Source organism: Crocodylus porosus, unplaced genomic scaffold, assembly GCF_001723895.1.
Source record: "Crocodylus porosus isolate Cpor-Errol unplaced genomic scaffold, CroPor_comp1, whole genome shotgun sequence".
Lineage (NCBI taxonomy): Eukaryota > Metazoa > Chordata > Crocodylia > Crocodylidae > Crocodylus > Crocodylus porosus.
Genome location: NW_017728886.1, coordinates 31,828,010 through 31,855,711, shown reverse-complemented (window position 1 = coordinate 31,855,711; position 27,702 = coordinate 31,828,010). Strand labels below are relative to the sequence as shown.

At 42.3% G+C, this 27,702-nt stretch overlaps 1 protein-coding gene across 2 annotated transcripts in view; it reads right to left on the bottom strand.

Annotated features, from left to right (window-relative positions):
• The window catches only part of PIP4K2A (phosphatidylinositol-5-phosphate 4-kinase type 2 alpha), a 105,664-nt gene that overhangs the window by 46,228 nt on the left and 31,734 nt on the right, over window positions 1–27,702 (bottom strand). The window contains exon 4 of one of the 2 annotated variants that reach the window (XM_019532119.1): window positions 15,943–16,095. The exons of the other annotated variant lie outside the window; for it this stretch is intronic. Coding sequence (XP_019387664.1) covers window positions 15,943–16,095 — 153 coding nt within the window. The remainder of the gene's footprint in view (window positions 1–15,942; window positions 16,096–27,702) is intronic. 2 annotated transcript variants of the gene reach the window in all.

Here is a 27,702-nt window from a genome sequence, read left to right as displayed (position 1 = left end):
ATTGAACACCTTCAGGAGTAAATTGGATGCTTATCTTGCTGGGATCCTATGACCCCAGCTGACTTCCTGCCCTTTGGGCAGGGGGCTGGACTCCATGATCTCCCGAGGTCCCTTCCAGCCCTAATGTCTATGAAATCTATGAAAAGTCTGATATTACTTGTTGGGAAAAAAGGTTCAAAACAATACAATACTGAAAACAATCTAGTCCAGCAAGAACTAAAGTAGGTGAACAGGAAGGCTTGAACCTACTGACCACGAGTTAGACAAATTATGAATAGGAACAAAACCACAGGCCGAAAGCGAAGGCTGAAAAGGGTGATGGCATCATGAAATATTGTATGAGCACTGATCTTTAAGGAGAATATTTTAACATTCAGCAGCCATTTTAGCAGTTACAAAGAATAAGTTACTTATTATAGACTCATTATTACTTTATTTTAGGGTATATTACTCAATTTAGCCACAACCCAGTCAGGGTTGGCCCAGCCCCACAGACAGAGTAGGTGATGGGGAGAGGGTATCTACCAGTCCCTCTCTTGTGGGGCAGGGTCCCCTAAATCCTGGGTAGGGTCTCCCCTAACCTGGGATCAGTGTGGCTCTGGTAGCGGGCCCACTGCACATGCACGCAGTTTAAAAAAGCCTGCCAAAGCAAAAAAAAAACCTGGTCAGGCTCCGGGGGCAGTGAGAGACGTGTGGGTGCAAGCCTGCTGCACCCCGCTCCCCGAAGCTCCCCCCCAGCAGCCGCAGAGCACCCTGCCGACACCCAGCACAGCCAGAGGTAAGCTGGGCCCATGGTGAGAGGGGATTAGGGAGCCACGTGACCAGAGCCTCGCAAACAGGCATGCTTGTCTGCCTGATGTGTGAGTTAGTGTGGAGTTTGCCCAGGAGAGCCAGTGGGAAGCCCGAGGCCCTGCCTTTGTTCCCTAGGGAAGGAAGCAGCCGGCCTCCTAGATGCATCATGTGGATGGGCACCCGTCGCAACCCTCAGGGTCTCCGGCCTCCCCCTCTGGCGCCTCAGAGGCCTCCACCCAGACCGAGCCCACGGTTCTGGGCTCCACACAGACAGAGCCTCTGGCTCCTGGCTGCAGGGGCTGCCTGTCACTGTTTCAGGCTCTGGGGCCTGGGAGCATGGCCACCTCCCTTTGTGACGTCTGCTTCCTTTTGGGGTCTCTGACACTCCAGCTGGAGGAGCTCCAGGCCACAGTCCAAAGACTGTGTGCCATCAGGGATGGTGAGCAGGAGACAGACTCCTACTGCCAGGCCCTTCTCCCCTAGAGGTGGAGGGCAGACCAAGGTCTCCTTCCAGGACTAGAGAGGACTTGGGGACCTCCCACTCTGTCCAGCCAAGGGGATGGACCAAGCTGTTCAAGGGCCCCAAGGCCCACCGCACCAAGGTCCCCGCCTGGCTGGAGCTTTGCAACAGGTATGAACCTCTTGCAGTCCCAGCAGAGCCTGCCAAGCTGCCAGCTCCTGCAGGCAACACAGGCTCAACTGTAGCTACTGCCCCTGCTCTCCTTAAGACAAAACGTGACCTGTTTGTCGTGGGAGACTCCATCCTGAGGGGGCAATCTGCCACCTGACCCCTTAGCCTGGGAAGTCTGCTTCCTGGGAGCCCGTATCCAAGGTATCGCAGAGAGGATCCCCAAGCTCCTCCAGCCCACTGACCATTACCCTGTGCTCCTTATCCATGTGGGCACCAATGACACAGCTTGAAGCAATCCCAGCTGGGTCATGAAATGCTACAGGGATTTCGGAGTGGGGCTTAAGGAGTTGGGGGTGCAGGTGGTGTTTTCTTTGATCCTCTCAGTTTTGGGCTACAGGCTGTGGAGGGAGAGGAGGATCGAGGTAGTGAACCAAAGACTGCAGTGCTAGTGTCATCGGAAAGGCTCTGGCTTTCATGACCATAGACCACTCTTTGGTGAGAGAGGCAGCGAGCTGCTGAGACGGGACGGCCTTCACACCTCTCTCCGCTGGGGAGGAGGCTACGCTGGCTAGCACTATGGACGAAAGGGACTTGGGGGTCATGATTGACCACAAGGTGAACATGAGTCTTCAATATGATACTGCTGCTAGTAAGTGAGCAAAATGCTGGCTTGCATCCTTCTCAAGCAAATCCCAGGATGTCATTCTCCCGTTGTACTCGGCCTTGGTGTGGCCGCAGCTCGAGTACTGCATCCAGTTTTGGGCTCCACAATTCAAAAAGGATGTGGAGAAACTTGAGAGAGTCCAGAGAAGAGCCACACACATGATCAGAGGTCAGGAAAACAGACCTTCTGATGAGAGGCTGAGAGCTATGGGACTCTTTAGCCTGGAAAAATACAGGCTCAGGGGTGATCTGGTGGCTGCCTATAAGTTTATAAGGGGTGCTCACCAGGATCTGGGGGAATGTTTGTTCACTACAGCGCTCCAAGGGATGACGAGGTTGTAAACTCCTCCAAGACTTTTTCAGGCTGGACATAAGGAAGAGCTTCTTTACTGTCTGACCCCCAAGGTCTGGAATAGCTTGCTACCAGAGGTGGTTCAAGCACCTACCTTGAAGGTCTTCAAGACACATTTGGATGCTTATCTTGCTGGGATCCTATGACCCCAGCTGACTTCCTGTCCCTGGGGAAGGGGGTTGGACTTGATGATCTTCCGAGGTCCCTTCCAGCCCTAATGTCTATGAAATCCAGGAAATCTCTCCCTTATATATAAACATGAAATTCGCTCTCAGCACCACAGAATCACATCAATAATATGAATACTGAAGTTATAGAAAACTTTAAACCAATTTAAAAGTAACCCCACATTATTTCCAAAACTACTTCCAAGATTTTCTTCTGTTTCTCCTTGTGGTCCTAAAATATATTTTAAGCAAACGTTATATTTGTGCTCTAGCAGGTTGGGAGTTGCGATATAACATTTTATACATATTTTCTCTCTACTGGGATAGTTGTTTTCCACAGTTTGAAAAAACCAAACATTCTTTTTGCAGTAGAATTTTTGGGTTGTAGAATTTCAGACCATTCCATTGTTTAAAACGGGGGTGTCCAACCTTTTTAAATGTGGGGCCGGATCATGAACTTTTTATCACCCAGTGGGCTGGTGAGTCATATTCAAAGACCTCACAGGAAGCAGTGTCACATCACGCCCCCCCAAAGAAAGTACAGTGTTTACTTTCGTTTCCCGTCACAGCACCTTGGGTCTCAGAAAATGGCTTGGATGGCCACATGTTGGACAAGCCTGGTTTAAAAGGAATGTAATCTATTTATATTTTCAAAGTCCCTATAACTTCAGAAAGAAAATATGGTTACTGTCATCATTTTACAGATATAAAGTCAGAAAGAATGAGATCTAAATATCCCAATTCTTAGGCCAGCACACTTGCCGCTGGACCTTCCTATTTCTCATGGTAGTTGGGCCATAGTTTGAAAACCAAGTTCTGATACTAAATCTGCAATTAACTGTCTGTGATTCAGCATCACTGTTTATAAAACAACAATGGTGTTATCACTGCCTACTGGCAAAGTATTCACTGGAATTTTAAAACAAGTATGGCCCACTCCCTGGAAATCACATCACACATAGCAGGATGCAAACAGTTTTGTTTCATGAAATTCACAAGGGGAACAGCTTCTGAACGAAATTACTCTCACGCCTTATTTATATCTAGGACTAAAACTGGCGGTAGGGCTAAGACTAACTACTTCGTTTTAATATGACTCTACCAGAAGAATTCTTTGTCATCTCACCTCCATCTAGTATAGGTCAACGGACACTAGGAAAATTGCAAGAACTGATGTCCAGTTGACTAAAGAGGAAGTGGCAAGGCCACTTCAGAGTATTTCTTCTTAAAGGAGAGCAACTTTTTGAAGTCCTACTTGCTGCTGCTTGTGGACATTTGTAACATTGCCACTTAGCAAAATAATACTAACGTAACCCCAAGTTTTCCATTTTAGCATTAATTATCTTGATGAGAAGACTCAAAGGAAAAAGGAAGGAATGCCACTTGCATTCATAATCTATGAAGTTGATCTGGAACTTCCTACCTGTGAAACTATCAATCCCTCATATCTGCATCTCAGAGGAGACAAAATGAGTCATTTGTTTGGGTCGGAGCCCAGCAGGACTCACTAGTGACTGTGCTTGGCAGATTTTCAATTTGTCCATCTTAATACAAATGAAGAAGCAATTTAGTCACCTCATGTTGCTTTTTAGAAATGCTTTCCTGAAGTTTCCCCATTGAGAGCTGCAGTAAAAGTGAGCCTAGAAAATAAGCCAGTACAAGCTTAGTAGGACTGTTTAATTTCAGTGAAAGAAAAAAGCTTCACTCTTTTAATAAGAAAGGTTATTTTTTAAAGAAAATATGAAAAACAATTCCATCAAGTAACTTGGCTATACTGCTTAGCTAACTACTTAGCTACAAATTCCATGCCTTTATTTGTAGGAGCATAAAATCAAATTTCTTATATTTCTATTATTCATTTTTTTCATATTGCACTGGACAATTATTTTCCATAGATTTCTATGCACAGCAGAAAGACTGTACTACATCTAATGAAACAATATATCACCAGCTACGGGCCATTTAGCCAGCTGTGCATTAGAATACAGTTTTAGACAGAGTCCATATAATTGCTTCTTGAACACATCTTAAAAGGTAAAAGGAGTAGGAAATGTTTGTTTGTTATCTAAAATCTTCCTTTATGTTGTATAAACACAGCTTTAGGGTACCCCTTGGCTCAAAATACTCCTTTTTCTGCCTCTTTTTCCATTAGGAATAGCAGCAGATCCTGGCTTCCTTCTTTTTACAGTAGGACTCTAGTAGTTAAGCTGTGAATGGGTCTTAAATGTAATTGCAGTGGTAAATAATTGTGCTCTTTCCAGCTCTTCTATGATTTATAAAAGCATGTCTAAGGGCTTTTCCTCCTCAAAATATTTTGTGGAACAAAATAAATGACAGATAAAATGACATCCCAGAAGGTTAAAATCCTGATTCCACTAGATTTTCTCCAGCTGAAGTTCCTTTCGTTGTCACTAGAAAATGCCTCCCTCCACCTTTTTTTTTTGTTAGTTTAGCTTGAATCCTCTCTTGTACCTCTAGCACTGTTTCACTGTCCCCCTTCCTAAATTGTGTAGCCTGTGTGTTCTTGGCATGGTTTGCTTGACCATCTCTCTTACTTTATTTATCTCTTCCCACTTCTTTCTTTGCTCTTTCCTGCTTCTGCTTTCTACATTGTCATTGTCTCCATTTTTATTTTGCTTCTTTATTTCCTTCACCTACCTACCTCCAGTTTCCCATCTCGCTCTCCCCTGTGCTGGTGCTGACTAGGCATTCTCCCTCCCTCTCCACTGCACTATAATAATGCTACTCAATATAGGTGGTCTGTTGCCATAGAAACAGCAGGCAGTACAGCAGGTACCAGTTCTAAGTACAATTATTGGGGAAAGCAAGAGAATATGTAGTCAGTAGGGGTAGCAAGCTCATACCAGAAAGGAGGCTATAATTCAGAGTAATTTTGTAACTTGTGGTCGCATAACCTTAGAATATCTGCCCATTAGAAATTTTATATGGCTCTTGCTCAGGTTTCAGTTACAGAAAACTTGGGTTCTAGTTTCCTGGCTTGTTTAAGTTCTATGCATGTAATATTAGAGGGTCACTGATTAGAGACAAATAACTCTGGCAGCTGGGATGAGCACCCCGGTTATCCCTCAGTGGGCCATTCAGGCTCCCTTCTTGTTCTTTTTTGACCACAAAATCTTGCATTCTTAACTGCCCAGTAGTGCACCTTCAGCAGCCTTCTCACACTACTAAATCCCATTGCCCATTTGTAGAATTATAGAATAATGATAAATTACATTTAAGCTTGTGCTGTGTCTTTTCAAAGGATAGTCGATAGTTGTCATAAGATCTGGCTTTTTTTTCCTGTGTCATTCAAGAATAACCCAGTATGGCTCGTGATTCATTAGAACCAGGTGTCAGGGGATTATGAACTATGCTTATGGAAACTCTCTATGTTTTACTATTGTGGAAATGCTTCTACATACAATGTGAAGCTGCTCTATCAAGTATAACTGTACTTCCAAAAGTTTGTCAGACACTTACATCTTAGTCAAGTTAGAAAACTTATTATATATGGATTTGCCAAATGTATGCTGTGAAATGATCTGATCATCTAAAACAAGGATGTCAAAATCTGGCTCTGTGGACTGGATGACAGCTGCTATGATGGCCTGTGGGCTGGATCAAGACTAGGCACTGGAGCCAGCCTGAAGGGCTGGACTGGCACAAAGTCACATGCAGTATGTGCCACATTCTAGCCCCCTACATGCAGCATATTGACATCACTCTAAGACTTTTGCTGCATGTGGTGTGGAGGCTGGAGTTGGGGGCACAGGTGCTGCATGCAGCAGCACAGGGGAACCAGGGTGTGGGCTGCAAGAGGTGCCCATGCCAGACCAGCCTTGCACACTGGCTCCAGGGCCAGTCTCAATCCATCTGTGTGAACTGGAGCCAGCATACAGGGATAATCCAGCACTGATGCTGCATGCAACACATGCACTGGCTCCACACACCACATGCTGTCCAAGAACAATGGAATGGAACACTGGACTCCATGGGCTGTGTTTGACACCCCTGATCTGAAGTAAGAGACATGAAAAAGGATGCCTGAAATTTAAGGTCAAAGTTTAAGTCAAAGCCTAATTTTAGCAGAAATATTTTTCCTTAATCTTTTAAATAAATGTTGGAGGGGGGGGGTAGGGGAGAGAGCTAAAACAATCTTTCAGAAACCTACTCAAACAAATGCAGAAGCCAAGGGAAAAGTAAAAAGGAGGTAACACAATCAAAACTCCAGTAGGCCTCAGCTACAATAAACTCTGGTCAGCTTGCCTATAAGATAATTTACCACTACAGTTTAATTTGCCGCTGGTATGATTTTCTACCACTGCACTCTTGGCCCTACTTGAAGGTTCTGGTCACTAGTGAATAATATGCTGTTATTTGGACACCTCTTGGAGTGGCAAATTAACCGCAACTTTTTGTATTTTGTCACAAGAATCAGAGGAATTGATATAAGGTGCTTCTGTTTACATACATGAATATCACTTGGTCTTTTTATTTTAACGAGAGAATGATTCTCCTCCTGAAGCTTTTGCAACCCAAGTGTCAACTCATTCTGCAAATGATGAGAATAGTGAAATGGAATAGGATGGTCAAATTCCCTTTTACTTTCAAAGCTGCATGAAATGCTTAAGACACACAAGCAGCAAAGATTAAATGACACATATGCAGTGTACTAGCTGGCTGTCATCTGCCTGTCACCTTGCCATGGAATGGGAAAACATGATGCTGCACATGATTAGGCACCTCTGTAGTCTCACTGATTTCAATGACAATTTGTGAGAGCAGAAGTTATTCACGTGCTTTAGAGCCTACGTCTTTGTTATTCCAAAACCCTGTAAGCATAAATAGCATTTTTGTCTACTTAAGTGTAAAGGAAAATCCAATCCTTAGTGTTCACATGAATTGGACCTAGGGTCTGAAAAGGGCTTCAAGACCTTTCAGAATGAAAGCTATACCAGAGATGTTAACATGCACATTCACACCCCAATAACAGCTTTTTTCCTGGCTTGTTCAGTGTTAATGTTCTGAAATGTTACAATAACAAGCAGTGGACTCTAAAAAAAATCGTCTTAAAGGGGCATGGTCAGTTTAACAATGTAGTGCGGGGGTGGTTATCACGCTTTTGCATCTATAATAGCCTCCTTCTCAGCGTAGTAAAGGACGAGATAATTTTGAGAAGTTTCTTTTATTAAATATTAAAACCCTGATTTTTTTGCAACCATATAGCGTCTGATTCTGTCACCCTTACACACTCCTCCTTTCTCTATGGCAGGGCCCTTTAAAAATCAGTGGAATTACAGAGGCACTACAGAGAACAAGGACAAAGTGGCCTCTGGTTAGTAGCAGGCCCAGGTTTTACTGATTTGCATGAGTTTAAATGGCTATGCTAGTTAGCTTTCGAAAGTAGCTACAAGCATCTGTAGTAAGTAGCTACAAGCATCTGTAGTAGTTGTTCTTATAATATTTTCATATCTGCCCCCACACAATGTGTATGACCTACTGAATGGGATCCAATGATTTCACATCTCAATAAAAAAGTTCAGTTTAAAATATCAGTTGAATAATTAGGACTGCTTCACCAGTATTGTAATTGGTTCAACACAACTGCGGATTTTAAAAAAGCAAGACAAAAGAAAATATTTCATAATATATGAAGTTTAATGGGCATATGTAAAAGCTGTTACAAGCAACTGCCTTGGAAAACAGCGTGATCTTTATTTGTTAGTCTTTATTGTCTGGATTATGATAGGACTTGGGGGTCTAAACCATAGGCCAGGACTCCACTGTCCAGTAAAATTCAGAACAAAGATGGTCCTTGCTACAAGTTTACAATCTCAGTATACAACATGCGGGGTAGGGACAGAAGTTGCACATAACTGGTTTAAGTGATCAGAAATTCATTTAAACCTGTAATAGAACATACGTTCAGTGCACATAAACCAGTTTCAAACCTGGTTGAATGTAGTACCAGATTTAACAGATTTGGATCAAACCAGTTTGAGACTTCTGTTCAAATCCCTTCCTGGTTCAAGTTAAATCACTGTTCCCCAGCATCCCAGCATGCCTTTAAGTCCTGATCAGGGCCGTGCTGCCTGCTCTAGAGAGCAGGGCTGGCCCCGCTTCTCTGGTCTTTAGCTGGAGCAGGGGCAGGAGCGTGGCCAGATGCCAGCCCTGGCATGGCAAAGAGGGCAGGGAGGAGGTTTATTTCTCCCCTGCCAGCCCAGCAGGTTCTTTAACAACTGCATGTCAAAACACTGCCAGCATAGCGAGGGTAACTAACACCAGTGTTCCCTGTAAGCTGTGCATGTGTACTGCTGTAGACAAGTAAAAATCTTGCCGCGCACAAACTTTTTAAGGCTGTGCACCTGCCTGGAGAGGAGCTGGGCGCAGAGTGTGGTGGAGGCACCAGGGCTGGTGTGGAACACTTACCGAAGGTGACCTCCTCACTCCTCATGCAGGGCAGGCAGCGGCTGCTCCCCAAGGCGAGGCGGGGATGGGGACTGCCCTGCATGAGGAGTGAGGAGCTTACCTTTGGTAAGTGTCCCATGCCAGCCCCAGTGCCTCCCTTCCAGTTGTACTGATTGTGTCCAGCCCATGGCTGGGCCACAGCACTCCACTGTGCTGCTTTGGGCAGCAGTTAGCATGGAGAAGGGTGGTGGCCAAACCCTGCCTGCTCCCACCTGGACACTTACTCTGGGACACTTACTTGGACTGCGCCATGCTAAAAGGGGGAGGCAGGACCAAAGGGGTGCGCTCACAGATCATTACTCTTTAGAAGGAACATTTACTAACACCTCGTTAAAATGTTAATTTAAGAGCCATCAAGACTGCTATACGGGGCTAACAATTTCGATTGTTTCTCAAGTACTAACCCACCTACCTAGTAGAATGTGTTTTCCTAACCCTTTGTCTTCCAAACTTCCACTTATTTGCATTTTCACAGACTTCTTGTCACACTTTTAGCTTCTTTTCTACCTTGGAGAACTCATATCAGCACTCCCACTGCCTGAAGAAGGGTGTTTGTGCCTGAAAGCTTGCAAAGAACCTTTTTCCAACTATTTAGTCGGTCTAATAAAAGATATCACATTTACCCAAAGAACCTTGCCTGCCTTTTCTTATTCAGAGACTTCAAAATGAAATGAGGGCACTCAAAACTTTTCAAGTTTTGAAGCAGCTGGGTGGGGAGGCTGTGGCTCTCTCCCCACCTCCAGGCTGCACTCTTGGGGGCTGGCAGAGCTGATCAGAGTGCAGCGTCAGCTCTACCCTCCTCCCGCTGCCGGGCTGCACTCTGATCAGCTGCACTAGCCCCATGAAGCTCTGCTGGAGCTCAGCTTCCTGGCACTCAGCTGAGTTCCATCGGGCTGGGAGCTGAGCCTGGTGGTGGGAGTCGGGCCCTTGATCTGCCTGCCGGATGACAGGAGGCTGCTGCTGCTAGCTGAGACAGCAGCAGCCTCCTGTCATCCAGCAGGTAGACTGGGGACTTTCCCAGACCCCCAGGAGGCCTTCAGGGGCTGTGCCGGACTCCTCCCAGGGGTGTGGGCCCCCCGATCTGCCTGCTGGATGACAGGAGGCTGCTCCTGCTTCCCAGCTCCTGCTTGTCAACAACTTGAGGTTCAGTTTCCCAGAAACCTCTGCACCTATCTCCTTAAAACTTGGCAGGCTTCATGGCCTCAGAAGGAGCTACCATCTCTGCAAGTTTCATTTTAATCAGGCCAGAAATAACAAAGTTATAGGCTGTTTTGTGCTTGCCTATTATAGCCTATGGGCAAAATGTCAAAACAGCACTGAAACAGCGAAACAGCTTCAACGAAACAAAATGGAACAGTGCTTTCAAAATGAAACGAAACTCAAAACAAAACACTGTTCCGTCGAAATGTAAAACGGAAGTCAAAGCGAAACGGTGGTTTTGCACAGACCTAGTAGCCTCAACTCAGGCTCTTCTATAACCCAGTGGTTAGGGCACATGCTTGGGCTTGAATCCTCTCAGGTGACACAGGGTCTATCATTGCTGGTAAATAACAGACCTGGGGGACTGAGTACTTTAGCCAAAAGGCTATTACACAGAAGGTGGAGTTGGTACCACTTCCACCAAACAGATACCTCCTTCTGAAATAAAACTAGACGGCCTGGCTTCCAAGCAGACCAGGGTACCTACTGTTCAGCTCTGATTCAAGTGCCTAGCTCCAGAAAAAAAGGCAGGCATTTTAAAACCAAGCATAGCATATCTTACTGCTTATCTTCAGGCATTTTCAGGCTCTGAATCATCCCATGGAGGTGCCCCATTTTCCCCAGCTTTTGCCCTGGACCCATTTCTTTGAGTCACCTTCCTGGGACCAGGTGCCTAATAGACTGGTCTGGTCTGGACTTTGCTTGTAGGATTTTGAATGCTGTATGAACACTAATATAACAATTCCAATACAATTTTAATTTGGATTTAACTTTTTTCAGCACTCACACCACTTTTTTTTTTTTTTTTTTTTACCAGCAGATCAGAAATATCTAAGAACATTCATTTCATAAAAATTAAAATGGCTTTGCCTCTCAGTTCCTCAGTGTATGAGGCTAACCTAAAATCAGATAAGACTCACAATAGCAAGAGTTTCATAGCTAGGTTTTCAACACTATATCTAAACACCTGAATCAAGTTACAAAACATACAGGAGTAAATAAGCACATGCTTTTCATTCTTATGCCAATGTCTAATTCTTTTTTAGTTGGTGTAAACTGCCTGCAGTTAGATGCAGGCATTTAATTACTACTGTTATAAGCTCTTACATTAACTTAGAACTTGATGTTTTATCAAAGCACTAAAAGACAACCAAAGATTTAAATACTTAGATACACTCTTCAGTCTAACTCTTGAATGGAGCTGACCAATATTCTGAATTGTTCTGAAAGCTAGATTTTTTTAACTAGTTCCAAAATCACAAGATTAAGATAGTTGAATAATCTGGATATGCCAGCTGTCAGACTTAGACAGCATGATAACCATTACCCAATCAGAAAACTGAGTAAAATTGAAAGTTTTCTGCACTGATTTATAATCATGTGCCTTTATTATAAAAAACTATGGCTTAGTTTGAAAGCATTATTAAGTATAGCTCCCTCTCCAAATTATGCAAATAAACTTAGTTGCTAAAATGCCAAACTCGGAGTAAGGATTATACTGCAGAAGTTTCCTAAATGCATTTCAATATAAAGATGAGTTGTTATCGTGCACTGTATTTATACAGGAAGAAAGCAAGCAGTGAGACAGAGGATAATATATCAAGGTAATACTGAAGTAATATACAAACCAAATAGTTTTGACAACATGAAAACTAAACCTAAATGAAGATTTCTGATGTTAAATACCAAGATATTTGTACAGTCCTATTAATTTGCCCATGTTATATTTGAGGGATGTCAAGTCTGCATATTTTAACTGGAAACCATATTTAAAGTATCTAGCTATTCTGAATCCTCTAGCATCAGAATATTAGAAAGAGCCATCAGCAAATTAGATATAAATCAAATTAATTTGACTGAAAGAGAATAAAGACCAGTAAGATGATGATGTGAATGAGCAAGAGGCAGGGCCTGAAAAAAAATATCAGCTGCAAAACAGAATTACTACTTAAACAACTTAATGCAAGATGAAAGATCTCAAAGAGATCAAGTGAAGTGCCCTAGTAAGCAGCACTTCCTCATACTTGGAAAGGTCCCATAGGGCCTCAACTTCCACATAGCTTTGACATACATATGTGATAAAGCTGTTTGGACTGAGCAGGAGTCCTGTTCTCTTCCCTGTCCCAGGCATGGAAAGCTAAGTGTATAAACAATCATCACCAAATAAAGCAAATCAGCTGTGGCAGGATGTAATCTCCCACAGATAATCCATTTGACTGGACTGCTTCTCCCACCTGCACTGGACAGGGGCCTGCTCCTGTAGAGCAATGGGAGATTATTTCCCACTAAGAGACATACTGGATATTTGCTCAACAGAATCTGAGTTGGATATCTAAGGGCAGAACCCCAACTTTCCCCTCTTACGGAGATGCACCTCAGGGAATGTGAGGAAAGCTAGGGTTTCCCACTTACTGAGACATACTTCAGAGACTGCATGGGACATGTCTCTAAGTGGGGAAATCTGGGCAAGTGCTTCTGGGGCTTGAGTGGCCTGATGCTGCATGGGAATTCTCAGGGTACATAAGACTGGACCCCCCAAGCCCAGGAGTACCCACCCAGGGCGGCTGGAGAGTGTGGGCAGCTCTGGGCTGCCTGTGCTCTCATGCCATTAAGCAAACAGGTAACTGCTGCAGTGAAGTGGCAGAAACTATTACCACCTTTGTCACAGCCACAAATATTGTTGCAGCCAGAAATTTGGGGCACTTTGGTGTGACAAGGAGTACGAACATCTGTTTGCTTGGCCTTTGTGCTGCCATAACAATTATGATGGCACAAAGGTGACGTCTGTTTTGACCCCAAGGAAAGCCTCATCTCTCCCTCACCCTCTTGCATACCCTACTGACTACCGAAGGAAGCAGAACCATCCATTTCTTTTCCCCATTTTCTTCAGCTTCTGCACAGCACAGCCTCTCTCAATCTTCCTTTCTTTTGACAGATGTTTTGTTCCTTGCCTCCATTCCCAGCAGTGAGAAGACAGGGCAGAGCAGAGCTCCAAATTCTCTTCCTTTGTGTTCTCCCTATGTTACATGCACACAGCACTATGGCTCATTGCCTTCATTCTGAGTTTCACAGAAGGACCAATGGTCAAGTAAACAATACCAATGAAGTGAGTGCCACAAAATACCTTCAAACTTAGAATATGTCATCATTGTGGACACTGAAGAAACAGGAAAATACCCTTCCTCGATCTGATCTGGTGGCAGTGTCAGTCAGATGGTCAGAGCAGATACTGGAAGTCAGACAGAATAAAATAACTAACTCTACCTTAACTCTGCAATCCTATATTGCATATGTGCACAGATTTATGCCATGGTACTGCAGGTATGTTAGACTCAGAGTGCACAGCCTGGTACATGTGCCTTTGTGCATTCACAGACGGCACACCTACAAAGAAGAAATGAGGCTAAGAATCTGGAACTTGAAGGATCAGCCATAAAGCAGCATCACTGAAAGACTTTGCAAAAGATATAAGAAAAATTAGGAATGAAAAAACAGGAAGATCACATGGACCTCTTGCTCAGCACCAACCTTTGCCCTGTTCTGTCCTGATGATCCTGTATTTCTTCCACTGTCCTATGCTCATTCTTTCTATTCGTATACCCTGTCCTCACCATATGGAGGCCATTGATATTTTTGTTAAAAGCTGAAGCACTAAGACAATCAGAGGACAAATAAAAAATATGAAAGCAATCCCCTGAGAAAGACCTGACATGTGAATGCTGCTGTGAGTAGAGCAGCTACTATCAGCATTTCCCCCCATATTTCAGCAACACTGTCACTGAGCTATTTTGGCAAAGCTAGCCTCCTTGCCCACCTCCAGCTTCCTGACATTTACCCAAGCTGCAGATCTGCTCATCAATTTTTAATTTTCAATGCATTTAAAGTAACACAGGACAGCAAGACCTCCAAGCCCTTCAAATCCAGTCCCCAGTGTTTGCAGGGAACCATTTATCTAAAAAGGTCCACAAGAGCATTAGCTCCGGTCCTTCTTGTGCATCTTTGCGACGAAAAACCTGGTGTTTCACAAGGAGAGTATGACACAAAAGCCACCAATTCACTGACTACTGCACGAGCAGGGAAATCTGTTCAGAAAAGTATGTTCAGTTGGGCCTAGGAAGGGATAATGCCCAGTTTTGTAAGAGAAAGAAAAATAAACTCAGCTGTCATTATCGGTCCGACTAGAGAGGGGAAACCTTCCTGCCTTGAAATCTGATGATCAGCTTGAGCACGGAGGCAAGATGCATGAGCCAGGCACCTGAGAGTTTCTTGACCAGTGTCCCAGCCAATGTCCTACCCCCAGTGATGGCCAGTGTCTTATGCTTCAAAAGCAAATTTAAAAAAATCCAGAAGTACATAATGGTTTTCACAAGAAGGGGAAAAATTCTTTCTGGCCTCTGCATGCAACCAGCAGGAATCCCGATGTATGAAAACCCAACACTTTAAAATTTTCTAAGAGGAATGAGACCCAATCTCTAGGCAGTCTCCTTGACTGGCTCTCCTTGTGTTATGGACCCTAGAAGCCCTGTGCTCCAGCTCCAAGGCTTTCTACTTGGTTGGCTGTCCTGGAGTTACAAACCCTGGTAGCCCTGGGAGACAGGACTGCTGAGGAGCTCCAATCTGGAAGATGGGGCTTCCAGACACTTGCCTTTCTGTTAATAAACCTGACAGGCAGGTGACCTGACAGGGATGGTTCTGTAATACTGTCACTGAAATCAAGCCATTTACATGAAATGTTTCAGTTTTGACTAAGGCACAAATTTAACTTAATTTAAATCTGCCATAACCATGAAAGGCTTAATACTTGCCTTTTTTTTTTAAACGGTAGATGAGATTTGCATGCAATATGATCACTTGTAGAACTAAGATTTTAAGAAAAACCAAACACTAAAAGACTGATGAAAAAGTCACAAGAGTTGGCAATGCTGCAAGCTGGGTGAAACTGCTATGCTCTCTCCCTGACACCGCAAGATAGTATGAGTTAGTGCGGGGAGGAAAACACTGGAAGAAAGGATAAAAAGAAAAGATACTGTTTAGACATATTTAGATGTAGTTACAGTTTGTCTGAAATTCTGTGCAGTGGACAGCTTGTTCCAAGAGGTGTAGAGCCATCACACCAATCTAAATATTTCTAGAATATTTTTTTCTGATAAGCATGCTGTGTACAGAAAAACACTTGCTGGCATGGTATAGCGATTTGTATCAGCACACATCCAGGAACCCCTCATTGCTTCCTTTTCAGATTTCCCATGTGTGAACAGCATGGTTAACTAAAATTCTCTCTGGTAAGAACAGAGGTTTCATTATCATGTATTGTCTGCAAACACATGTACTAATACACTTCCCCGCCCCACCGCCCAATCTTACCTACAGCTACAACATTCATCACTTGAAAATCAGTACTCAAGTACACAAGCAACATTTAGTAACCAAAACAAAAATCTCATTCACAAAAGGAAAAGGAACTAAATCTGAATTGGCTCAGTTCTCAAAATCATTCATTATAAATCTTCATTTTAGAGAGAATTAACTTTATACTCACAATCCAGAATCTCTGCAGCCAAAAGAACACAAGTTTATGAACACTTTCATTTCCTCTATCACACACAATTTCATTTCAATTCCCCAAAATTACATTTAATTATTCCCTATCTCTGAAAATAACATATTACCTGATGGTATTTCTTGAGTATGTTGTGCATTTCTGCTACATCTTCACTTGTTATTGTTTTGATGACATATCTTTTGTCATATGAGGTGTGAAAGCGGGCGCCACTACGTGCCTGAGAATCATTAGCAAGTGGCGCACTTCTCGTCAAGGAATTCTGTCAGTTCAAGAAAAACACAAAACCGTTAGACCAACAAATGCACAATGTAATTAAAAGGCATACGACACATTTGATTTTATTTGCTATTCCCTTTCAAATCATTTTTATGCAGCTGAAATCTTCTAAAACAGTAATAACTTTCTAGATTGAATCAGCATCTGCTGCACAAAATACTTGGCAATGAGAATACATTACTAGTAATCATGTTCAGTGATCACCATGTTCAGATATTTTTGAAGTAAACTTCTATTGATCACTTAAGTCTTTTTCAGAAGCAATTTCTTCCAAATATTAGAAAATAAGACAAAGTACAAAATTAACACTAATCCACAATAATTATGCATACAGGATCAATCATGTGAACAGCATCACGTGAACAGCAGGCTTGACATGTCACGCTGTTAGAATGATCAAGTACACAATAGGCAGAAAACCCAAGTGATAATTCCCAAATCATAATCCCAGTCCTACCGCTGACTTTATACCCAGCACTAGGCAAGTCAGTTTTGTACACTGTTCACTGGGCAAGTCAGTTTTGTACACTCTTTCAACTCCCCTTCTGTAAGTGAGGAGGGCCACCTACTTCAGAGGGAAGCTCAGATTAACGTTTATTTAAAAAAGCTCTGAAGATGAAGTATTATGGCATTAGTATTTTTAGACTGAAGTTTGTAACCTCAAAATCTAGTGGGGAGGGAGAACTTCAAATTTTAGGAGAAAGAAGTAAATTAGTGTACTGATAGGGGTTGTTTTTAAAATTAAGACTATACCGTATCATTCGGTTTTATTACAAACTTAATACACTGTTAGTTGGAAACAGCTTTCATGAACAATTGCTGTGTATCGTTATCATTATATACCTGTAATATTATCTTTAATTTTTAAGAGTAATCATGAGACTGAAGTTCTAGCATGCAGTAAGAACAGTGACATTCCTACAGTGCTTAAATGACCAAAAAGAAACTAGGTAAGTGACACGTGATTTTTTAGCATAAATTAAAGGACTATAACACTTCTGACTTTTTAGGGTAGATTTACAACACCCAAATTTGGGAACCAACAGTGACAATGGCATTATATGCATATAATGCCATTTGAGTCAAGCATGCGATTATGTATGGTGACTTCTTAAACTGGTGGTTTTCTACAACAACAAAAAAAGCCACTTCCAAGTATATTACATTAAAATTGTATACCAGACTCTGCAGTGTTAGAGCTAACCCCATTTGGGAGCTTTCAATTTAACAAATATCTTGTCCTAGTACACAGAAGAGGCAAAACAAATTGCAGTAGCAAGCATATCATGCATTTTGATTTTTAGATACACCACTTTGTTCAGTTATAAGATAGGTACCATCAGATAAAAGAATAAGAATGTTTTTTCAAAAAGTGATTATAACCACAAATAAAACCAGGTTTCTTGTTAATAACTGTAATTCTTTGAATGTATTCTTTCTACAGAGCTCTAGTTGTGGGATCTCTACTTACTGATCACATTGTATAAATCTTGAAAGCAATTATTTTAGGAGGGGGACACACTGCTCTCACCCTCCAAATTCAGGTTGTAGGAAACTAAATCAAAGTGCCTAAGGGAATATTTATAAACATTTTCATATTTAGTTGGTTTTCCTTTTACAAAGGAAGGATGCTTACAATTTCCACAAATGTTTGTTTATTTAGGTCCTGATCATGCCTTTGAATTCATGCAAAGATGCATGCATTCCACAGGTTTCCCTGCAAAAAAGGGCCTTGGATTGGAAATCATACCAGTATTCAGTAAGTAGAGGCCCAGTAAATCTGAAATGCAGTTTTTGCTCAATCCCCTTCCCCTCCATCCCTACCAATATATTTATATGTATTCATATATTTTCCAAAATTACTATCTTCACTTTCCTCATTTTAAAATTCAGGTAATAAATGAAAATATAGTTTACAGAATATTAAAGGGTCAATTAGGAAAATTTAAAAGGTTTTCTTTGTTTAAAAATTGTAAATCCTCTGATAAAAAAAATCCCAAATTCTCTGATTAAAAACATCAAAATCCACATTTTTCTAAATACCTATATATTTTGGCATTCAATTTTGTTTCATTTTGTTTTTTTATCATGGAAAAATCAGAGCTCCCACTGCCACATTTGCTTATCAGGACACAGGTCCAGCTGTGACTGTATCCCCTGCTGCCTTTTGGCACTGAGCATGTTATGCTGGTGCCCCCTCATTCCCAAGCTACACAGCTCCACCAGCGTGACTCTCACTCCCCTGTCCTGCCACCACCAGCCCTGCAGGCAGAGCCAGCCTTAGGGACAGACCGAGGGCAACTGCCCATGGTACTGAGGTGGCAGAGAGGCATCATAGCACCCCAGGACAGGTCCCTGCCTTAGCTTGGGCAGGAGCAGGGCAGGAGGAGGAGGAGGTAGCAAACCAGAGGTGCCCCTCATTCCCAACCCATAGCCCCCTTCTCCCTCAGCCTTGTCAGAGGGGACCCCCAGGCCCCAGTCTCCCACTGTGTGGGGCGGGGGGTGGGTGTGTGGGGCTTTTTGGAGTTTGTCCCCTGCCCCAATGATGCAGGTATGGTCCAGACTCACCAGAGCTTGGCCCCACATGATCAGGCCCATGCACCAAACTCTGGCATGCCCAAACTGCTCCTGTGCCATCAAGCCCTCCCCCCCCGCCAAATGGTATGGGGCTGGTCCGGGCCATCAGGACCCAAGCTGTGAAGAGTCCAAACCAGCCCTGCACCACCGGGCGGGGGCCCTGATGGCACAGAGACAGTCTGGATATGCCCCCTGGTGACATGTTGAGAGGAAATGGGAGGGATGTGCCCTCCTCAACTGCTGTGGGGTGTGGGGCTGCAGCCTGGCTGGACCAACAGACTCAGTGTTGGTGCTGTCATTACCGTTGGGAGCCTTGAGCCACCACCACTGGATAGGGCTAAAGGTCTCCTGTCCTTTTGCAAGCAGTTCTTGCAGGCTGGAGCTCTGCCAGCCTACAGAGTGCTACCTGCAAAAAGGGAAGCCTGAGGTTACCCGCTTCAAAAGGGAAAATCCATGTTTTTCCATGGGAAACTGAAAACTCAGATTCCTGGTGGTTACTAAACAAAACAAGCTATGCTCGCAAGGTCCCTGATATCTATGGAATCTTATAGTTAGAACACAGAACATAGTTTGAAGTAATGGCAGACACTGAAAAATAAAATTCCTCTTAAAAACTTGGCAGAAGGACTACAACTAGAAGGTAATATTTTGTTTTACTACTATTAATACGCTGTTTTTTGTTCTTTATTAGACAAAACCCTTTCAAAACACTGAAAAAATAAATACAAAAGTTTTCTCCCCACCTCACTGATTTCTTCCAATAACTGTTTTGGAAAGTGCTATTATGTTTTGGTGCTGCTGACATACAGCTGTGTCATTTGCTGGTACAGACCATTTGCTCTGGTTTCAGGGATCATAAGGTAGACACTTTCCAATGGAAAGCTTCCATGTAACATGTGAAGTTTCTAGTTTCCCCAACTATAAGCATCTATTTATCATGAAACTAGAATAACTTTTAAGTGAGTATTCATTAAAACGTGTAATGCTTGTCTAGTCATCATAACAATCTTTTTTTTAAGGAAAAGGGGTATAATGCGTTAGTGCCTGCTGAATGTCTGAAGCAGTATTTTAGGTCATACCAGATGCACTGAAATATGTTGAACTAGAAGTTTTGGGCAGAAAGAGTAGAAACAGCTTTTTCCTCTAAAAAAAACTACGAGGAACTTTCCTTCTTAAAATAGAGAAAGCTAGCATACATGCTTTGCCCAATTCTTGACTTAATCGCACATTGTAAAATCACTTCTCTGCATTTTCCATTCATGCCAAAGATAAAGTAGTATGTGTGGTCACTGCACTGGGGGCAACAATTGGATAGAAAATGGAGATAAAAATAGTTTAATGGGTATTAAGTATATTCATACTTTGTCATAGTCTTAGAGATCCTTTATTCATTTTTCATTAAGGCACTGCACAGAATAAACAAGGAGATCCTTACAAATGATCTGTACCTGGCAGGTACACTAGCTGATGAAGTGATAACTGGTAAGAGAAAGCAGAAGCAGAAAATAATTAGAGAAGGTATCCAATATACAGCATGTGCCATTAAGGACATACAAAAATAATTGTACTTCAGAGGCAGGGTGGATTTGACTTAAATCAAATCAGTTTAAATCATGATTTAAATCACGATTTAAAATCAGTGGTCAGGAAGCCTCAATTTAATCTTTTTTTTTGTGCATTCTTGTTGTTTGATATAACCTTAATACATATTATTCACAACTCAGATAGATGTAGGTTTCATTTTTAGAAGGTACACATTATACATTTTAAAGCAGTGATTTATTTTGATATTTTTTCAGATTAGTTTTTCAGGCATGTCAGAAAACTAAATTATGATTTGGTTATTTTATTTACCAAAGCTAACAAACAGATACTTGCAATGTGTTTGGGAGATAGTTCATCTCCAATTCACTAGATTAATCATGACTATTTGGGGGATGTTTTTGCCATACTGTATTAGGAGGACATCAAATAAGTACTGCAGCCATGTTGTTAGCTTGGGACTTTTTTCACTTTCTTCTGGATTTCTTCTCCATCTTTGATCTCCTCTCTCATGTCCTCAGCAAGCCTGCTCCCATGATAGGTTTTCCCTTCTACCATACCATTCCCTCACTAGATGTCAAATCTATGGAGAGGATATAGTCAGAAACTTATCCCTCAAGACTTATGGAATATTCTGCTCAGAATGTTTATCTTTTGTTTCTACTGCACCTCCTCCTTGTATTTCTCTCCAGACTCCTCCTCTTTGCCCAGATCTACTCCACCCCCAACAATCCTCTATTCATTTAACTTCTTGAAACCTTGCACTTTTAGAAAAATATAAGGGCTTGACTCTGTGTACACAAACTTGGAGACACACAACAGGGATGATGGGTAGGTAGTCAGGTCTGTTATCTCTCATATCTCCATATGCTGCTGTTAACAAGGATGCTATCTCTGGAGACACAAATCCAGTTTGAGAACTAAAGCTAAGCATCACAGAGAAGCTTAATGGGACCTTCTACACTGAGCCCCCCTGGGTAGGGTGATTTTCTTTCACCTTTACCAATCTACAGAGGAGTCTCTACTATAGTTGGTGGCCTGTTGTGATCTATTTATAAAACTTTTCTAAAAAGATTACATGAATACATTGTCTCAAATACAGCAAAAGATGTGTTATCCAGCACCCAGGAGGAACATGGATTGCCGGTTAATCAAAATTGCCAGTTATCTGAGAGACGTCTGGTTAGGCCACTGCCCCTCCCAGTTAGTGTGCCAGTGGACAGGGACGGGAGTCCGAACAGGAGTGATGAGTACCAAGGAGGGAATTTTAATTACAAGTTTACTATTCCCATATCTATGTGTGCCAGGGGATAGGGAGGTGGGTCCCACATAGCCTGCTTTACCCTGGGCCGTGGGTCTCCACGAAACCTGAAGTGCCCTGGTGGTTAATAGAGCATGCCAGTTAGTAAAATGCCAGATAGCATAGCTTTTATTGTAATATATAATTAAAAGTTATAATCCCTATTTCATGATATCGTTGACCTTTAATGTATCTTGAATTTAAACTGTCTTTGTATAGTTTATTTTATTATAAAAAGCACCTTAAAATAAAAAAAACCTGATTAAACAAAAAAATCTGATTTAAATAAAAATTCTGATTTATAAATTTTTTAAAATCATTGATTTTTACCCACCCGGTTCAGAGGTTTGATATTAAATTCTCTAGGTAAGTTTCAACTAGGATGAAGTATAAAACATTACCTTTTGAGATGACCACCATAATTTATTTTAGTACATGAACATAAAAGCTGTTTAACACTGCAGACTGAAAAAAAATACACACTACTGAGTTATCTATTATGAAGTAAGACTGTACTTCATACAGTATGGATTGAAACGTTCTTTTTTAAGACCAAATGCATGTCACTGCTTTAAGTAAGGAAACTTTGTCATCCACATTTTAGCTGTTGATTTCAACATGCAGTATGTGCAAGGTTTTTATTATGTGAAGGTGAACAAACCAGAACAAGGGGAATAAGAAGAATGGAATAAGGGGAACTATACTTGTCCAAATACACAAAGTGAGTGGGTTTAACTTAGCTAAAGGAAGTGGCACAGGTCTGTTCCACTCCTCTACAACAAGGCCACTGCTTTATGTATATGGGCATTAGCCCTGCTCCAGCTGGCATTTGAGTTGTCAGCCTTATTTCCTTCCAATCTTAAACATACCATAATGCAAAATGCTCCCAGATACAAAGAAGGCTTGAAACCACAGAGAAAGAAAATAGTGAGGAGAAACAAGCATTAGACTATGGTAAACTCTGGACAAGCCTGTCTTTCTGGCTTCATATTACCATATTTTTATCACATATGACACACATCTTACTTGGGGCAGGCAGAATAAAGAAAAAAAAGATTTTCAAAGTCATGGCTGAACACAGACTGCAATGGAGCAGCTTGCTCATCCTCACTCAGCTCACTGGCTGCTCTGCCAGAAACTACTGCTAATTTGGCAGCAGCTAAGAGAGGGTTAAAACTGGACTCCACCCTGCTGAGTGCTGGCCGGTGAAGCAGAAGGCAGCCATGACACTGTCTCCATGCTTCAATTCTGGTGCATAAATCAACTTTTCCCACTTATAAGATGCACCTCAATTTTGGAGGGCTAATTTTCAGGAAAAATGTGCATGTAGTAGTCAAGAAAATACTGTACATCATCTAACCGTGTACATCAAGTAAAAAACTGGAACGTAAAGGAAAGAAACCAAAAAACTTTCACTATATAGAAATCTATGCACTAGGAAGGGAAGTGAGGGACAAAAGGCTTTTTCTTCCACAAGTTTTACGATTGGCTCTAGTAACTAATAACTGTATATTGCCATTGCAAAGCGTTATTTTTAATGTTCCCATAGTCCTTTAACCATTCTTGCTAAGAAACAACAATACCTCCATATTACCAAGCTACTGTACCTAGTGGGATATTTACCTAACAGCAAGAGAGTGATGCATTAGTTGTACTAATCACAAACAAATAATTTAATTATGTTATCAGCAAGAACAATACTGCTATGTAGTCCCTAAGGAGAATCATAAATCTACCCCTCTGTGCATTTTCTGCAGCCTCCTCTACTTCAGCACTGTGTACTTTGACCTGCTCTAGTGATTAAAGTGCCTGTCCGCCTTCTAAATATTAATTTCACTTAATAGCTCTACCTGATAACTTATTTCACAACTATTACTCTGCTTGAAACAATTCTCCCTACATTCCCTTTTCACTTTTAATTTGTGCAGTTTTAAGCTGGTTTTCTCTCTCAGGAGATTGAAGCATTTTTGTACTTTGTAAATGTGACTACTTTTATGAGGTCAGTTTCAGCTTAATTACTTGCATAATTACTTGCAAAAATGCCTTTAGTGTGGCAAACCTGATGCTTGCAAAAAATTAAATAAATTTACACAAAAGCTAAATTAGTCTCCTCAGGAATATTTGGTTGAAATGCCACATTGCCTCAGCACGTGTCAATAAAAAGATTACCAATGAGTAGGCAACTGCTTTTAAAACATAAGGTCATGAATTGAATCTGACCTTCAACATCTCCTTGCTACAAATAAATGCAGTTACTGCTCAGAGGTCCTGTACTTAAGGCCTTACCAAAACTTAAAGTGCAATGGAGCCTTTCCATGGACCTGAATGGGTTTCCTTAGTTAACCTAGACCAGGGGTTTTCAATCTTTTTTAAGGAGTGTACCCCTTCTGGTGGGTACCCCTCCTGGACTGCACCTCTTGGACTAGGGAGGGGAGCCCCCTGGCAACTGGTTGATGAGCGGGGGCAGCCAGTTGACAAATGGGGCAGGGGGGTCCCCTGGCGGCTGGTTGATGGGGAGGAGGAGCAGCTACCGTGCGCCTCCTGCCACCACCACACTCTTCCCAAACACCCCCCACTTCTCTGCACTGCTGCCATGTACCCCCTAGGGCCTTCCCACGTACCCAACCTCTGACTTAACTGACTGGGTGAAATTAAATGGCCTGTGAGAGTGTTACTTGTGCGCCAAGCCCAATAACTTGTATTTGATTAAAGCTCATCTTCAAGGGCGATATCTTATTTTGATCTGAAGATATGAAAAGGTGGAGAATCCACTGCCTTCCTTGATAACTTATTCCAGTGATTACCCTTGCTGCTGACATGTGTCCTTGTTTTGTACTTTAATATGTCCAGCTTCAGTTTTCAGCCACCTAGCTCCTACACTTTTTCTTGCTGAATATAAAGAGCCCTTTAGTACTGGTATTTTCTCTTTGTGAAGGCACTTACACCCATTTATTAAGTCACAGACTAAATTCTGTTGAAACTAGGCAGATTGACCCTTTAAGACTGTCATAATAAGGCATTTTCTTCAGCCCTCAATTTTTATGATTGTGTAGCACCCTTCTAATTTTTCCAAAATCTTTTTCTTTCTTTAAAAACACAGGCACCAGAATGGTTCACAATACCCCAGGATCAGTCTCATCAATGCCATATATAGAGGTAAAGCCACTTCCCTACTTCTGCTTACTACTCTTTTATTAAATACATTCAAGGACTGAAGTAGCCTTCTTAGCCAGTATTGCACTGAGAGCTCATGTTAAGTTGATTATCCACTGATACCTCCCTCCTTTTCAGAGTTGCTTCTTTCCAGGATACAATTCCCCATTCTGTAGTACTGGCTTGCCTGCCTTGAGCTTAGATGTATAAGCTTTGCATTTAGGGATATTAAAATATTTCATTTGAACAGCCTGCATTAAGTAAGCCAGAGTGCTGTGTTCTTTCTTGTGAAGCACAAGAGAGGAGAGGCTCTCTGCTAGTTATAAATGCAACTTGCAAGTGTAATGTACTGCCCTAATCTTTACCAAAAAAACCCCAACAAAAAACCAACTGCTGGTGTGGCTGTTCCTCCTCCCACACCCCCTAAAAAGTCCTGAGTGAGGATGTTTATCTCCACAGTGGGAGGTCTAGGATTAGCCCTAGATTCCAAGAGGGTGCAGAGATTTAAAGGTCAATTTAATTAGCACATTCTAATCTTTAATCTTTTGTACATTTCACGTAAATGTCATTGTTTATAATTGCTACATATATAGCAGTCTCAAAATTATGCATCTAGAAACTTTAAACATTAAGTGACATGTTGGAAACCATATAAATGTGCTCTGAAGTTTGTTTTAAAAGTAAGTTTGATAAAGCTATTACAGAAAAACAGCCTCTTCCCCCCCTAAAGAGGGACATCTCTAAAACAAACATGGAGAGATATAGGAAAGTGACAGTCTTTCAGATGGACCTGACTACGTGACACTGGGCTTATTGTGTTCCGTATCTTTCATATACAACTCTGCCAGTCAGTTTACTTGGAAAAACGTGCTGTCTCTAGTATAATTTAATCTCCCTTAAGTAGGCAAACAATGTTAAAATGAATTCAGTAAATGATTCTGTAATATTCATCCATGTGTGCCCATGATCCAAAATCAAGTCCCAAGTCTGGAGATTTCTGGAGGTAATATGGGGCAGTTTCATTCTGGAAACAAGATTACTCTTGCTGCATATTTTGAGAAACTCACCTGTTGCATTCAGAATTACACAGCTTTAAAAACAAACAAACACCCCCCCCCCCTCCACACACACACACTGAATGAGCCTTTAAGGCAGCATAATCCACTTCCATGAGGAAAATCAATCATACAAGCATTCAGGAACAGATATGACAGAATCAGTATAAAAATGGGGCATCATATTGATAGATTATTGGAGGTCTGATCAATGCTGTATATAGCACATACCCATGCTCTTCTGATGATGGCACTTATGTCCTGACTCAACTTCCTTCACACCTTGGGTATTGCATGTATTGGTGGAAAGGCATACGTTAGACCTAAAGGCAATGAGAAAAGCATTGCAGAGGAAACTCAGATTTGCCACTAGAACAGAAACCAATGCTTCTCATCATGAAGAATCACAAACAGGCCCATCTACTCATGAAAGATGCTTAGGAGGACTAAGTTCTGTTGTGTTAGTCTACCTGTGTATTCTAGAGGCCAGAGAAGTAAATTTGACTCACAACTTCCTGGTACAACAGAGAAGATTTGTCCTCCACACCCTGCACCTTGCTTTTTATGGTACCTCATTGCTGTGTGCTGACCTTTAAGCATTCACATGGTTACTCAGGTGAGGGGCTTGAGGTCCAAAATATTTATGTGGAGGATGCCCTGCTGGGGAAACCATGTTCTTATACTCTTCAAATGGTCAAGGTAAAAGATTCCACTCAAGAGTGGAAGCCTCTGCTACAAGAGCTTTTGCTAGCAGAAGTGCTAAGAAGGGTTGTGCCCACCAGTCTAATGAAGAGACATTAGAATGTCTTGCCCACCCACATTTCTGCCTGTTTAAGATCAGTGTACGTCAACTATTCCTGCTGCAAAGTCTGAAGAAGAAGTTTGAAAGGATGTATGACAACTTAACATCTACATATATCCTAGGAATCTGAGAAGGATTCTGACCAGTGTTCAGGGAACAGGTTTGATAAAGTCCAGCACCTTTGGAATCATTTATTAACCTGAAATTTAACAGTGCCCCAGCAAATTCAATGCCATAAAATATGGTCAGGGAGAATTACTCTGTTGACCGAAGTTAAAGTATAGCAGAAATTTTAAGATCTTTGAATGAGTCACTTGGGAAGAATTCCCTATCCCAGACAAACAAATGGGAACAAACCTGCGTTCCCTGTCTCAGCTGAACAAACTGTTGAACACCCATGAAGTTGCTGACACAGAGAGAAAAGAAGGATGCTGACTTAATGGCGTTATGTTCCTACCAAGAAACTCATGTAGTAGGGGTGATAAAGATTGTTTGGGCCGATACTGATGGCTGATTATCAATGAGCCATGATTCCCCTGCACACCACCAACTGTTCTGGCTTCCCCCATGGGGAGCATGCCCAGAGGTAAGCAGGACAGCTACAGCCCCCGCCATGGCTGCTTGGCACCTGAGCCAGCAGTTCCAGGGAGAAGGAAGGAGGGCAGGCTCGGGGAATGCTCCCTGTGGGGAAAGCCAGAGCAGCAGGACGTGCCAGGCTGAGCTGTCCTCTGGAGCCACCTCAGGGAGAAGTGGGAGGGGCTTCAGCCAATTTCCAGAGCCACAAGTACCATGCTGGTGAACCACATGTGGCGCATATGCTGCGGTTTGGCCACTGCTGCTCTACTGCAGGGGCAGGCAATTATTTCGGGTGCAGGGCTGTTTACTGAGTTTTGGCAAGTTGTGGAGGGCTGCATGGATAGCCCCACCCCTTGACAGGTGCTCTGCCGCCTGATCACCATCTTGGGACTGGAAGTTCTGCAACCCTGACCCCTGACCTTTCCCATCAGAAATCCTGTCCCTTGCCCCCAGAAATACTCCTTTCAGCAAGGGGGTTTGCCATGATCAGAGGTCAGGAAAACAGACCTTATGATGACAGGCTGAGAGCCATGGGGCTCTTTAGCCTGGAAAAGTGCAGGCTCAGGGGTGATCTGATGGCCACCT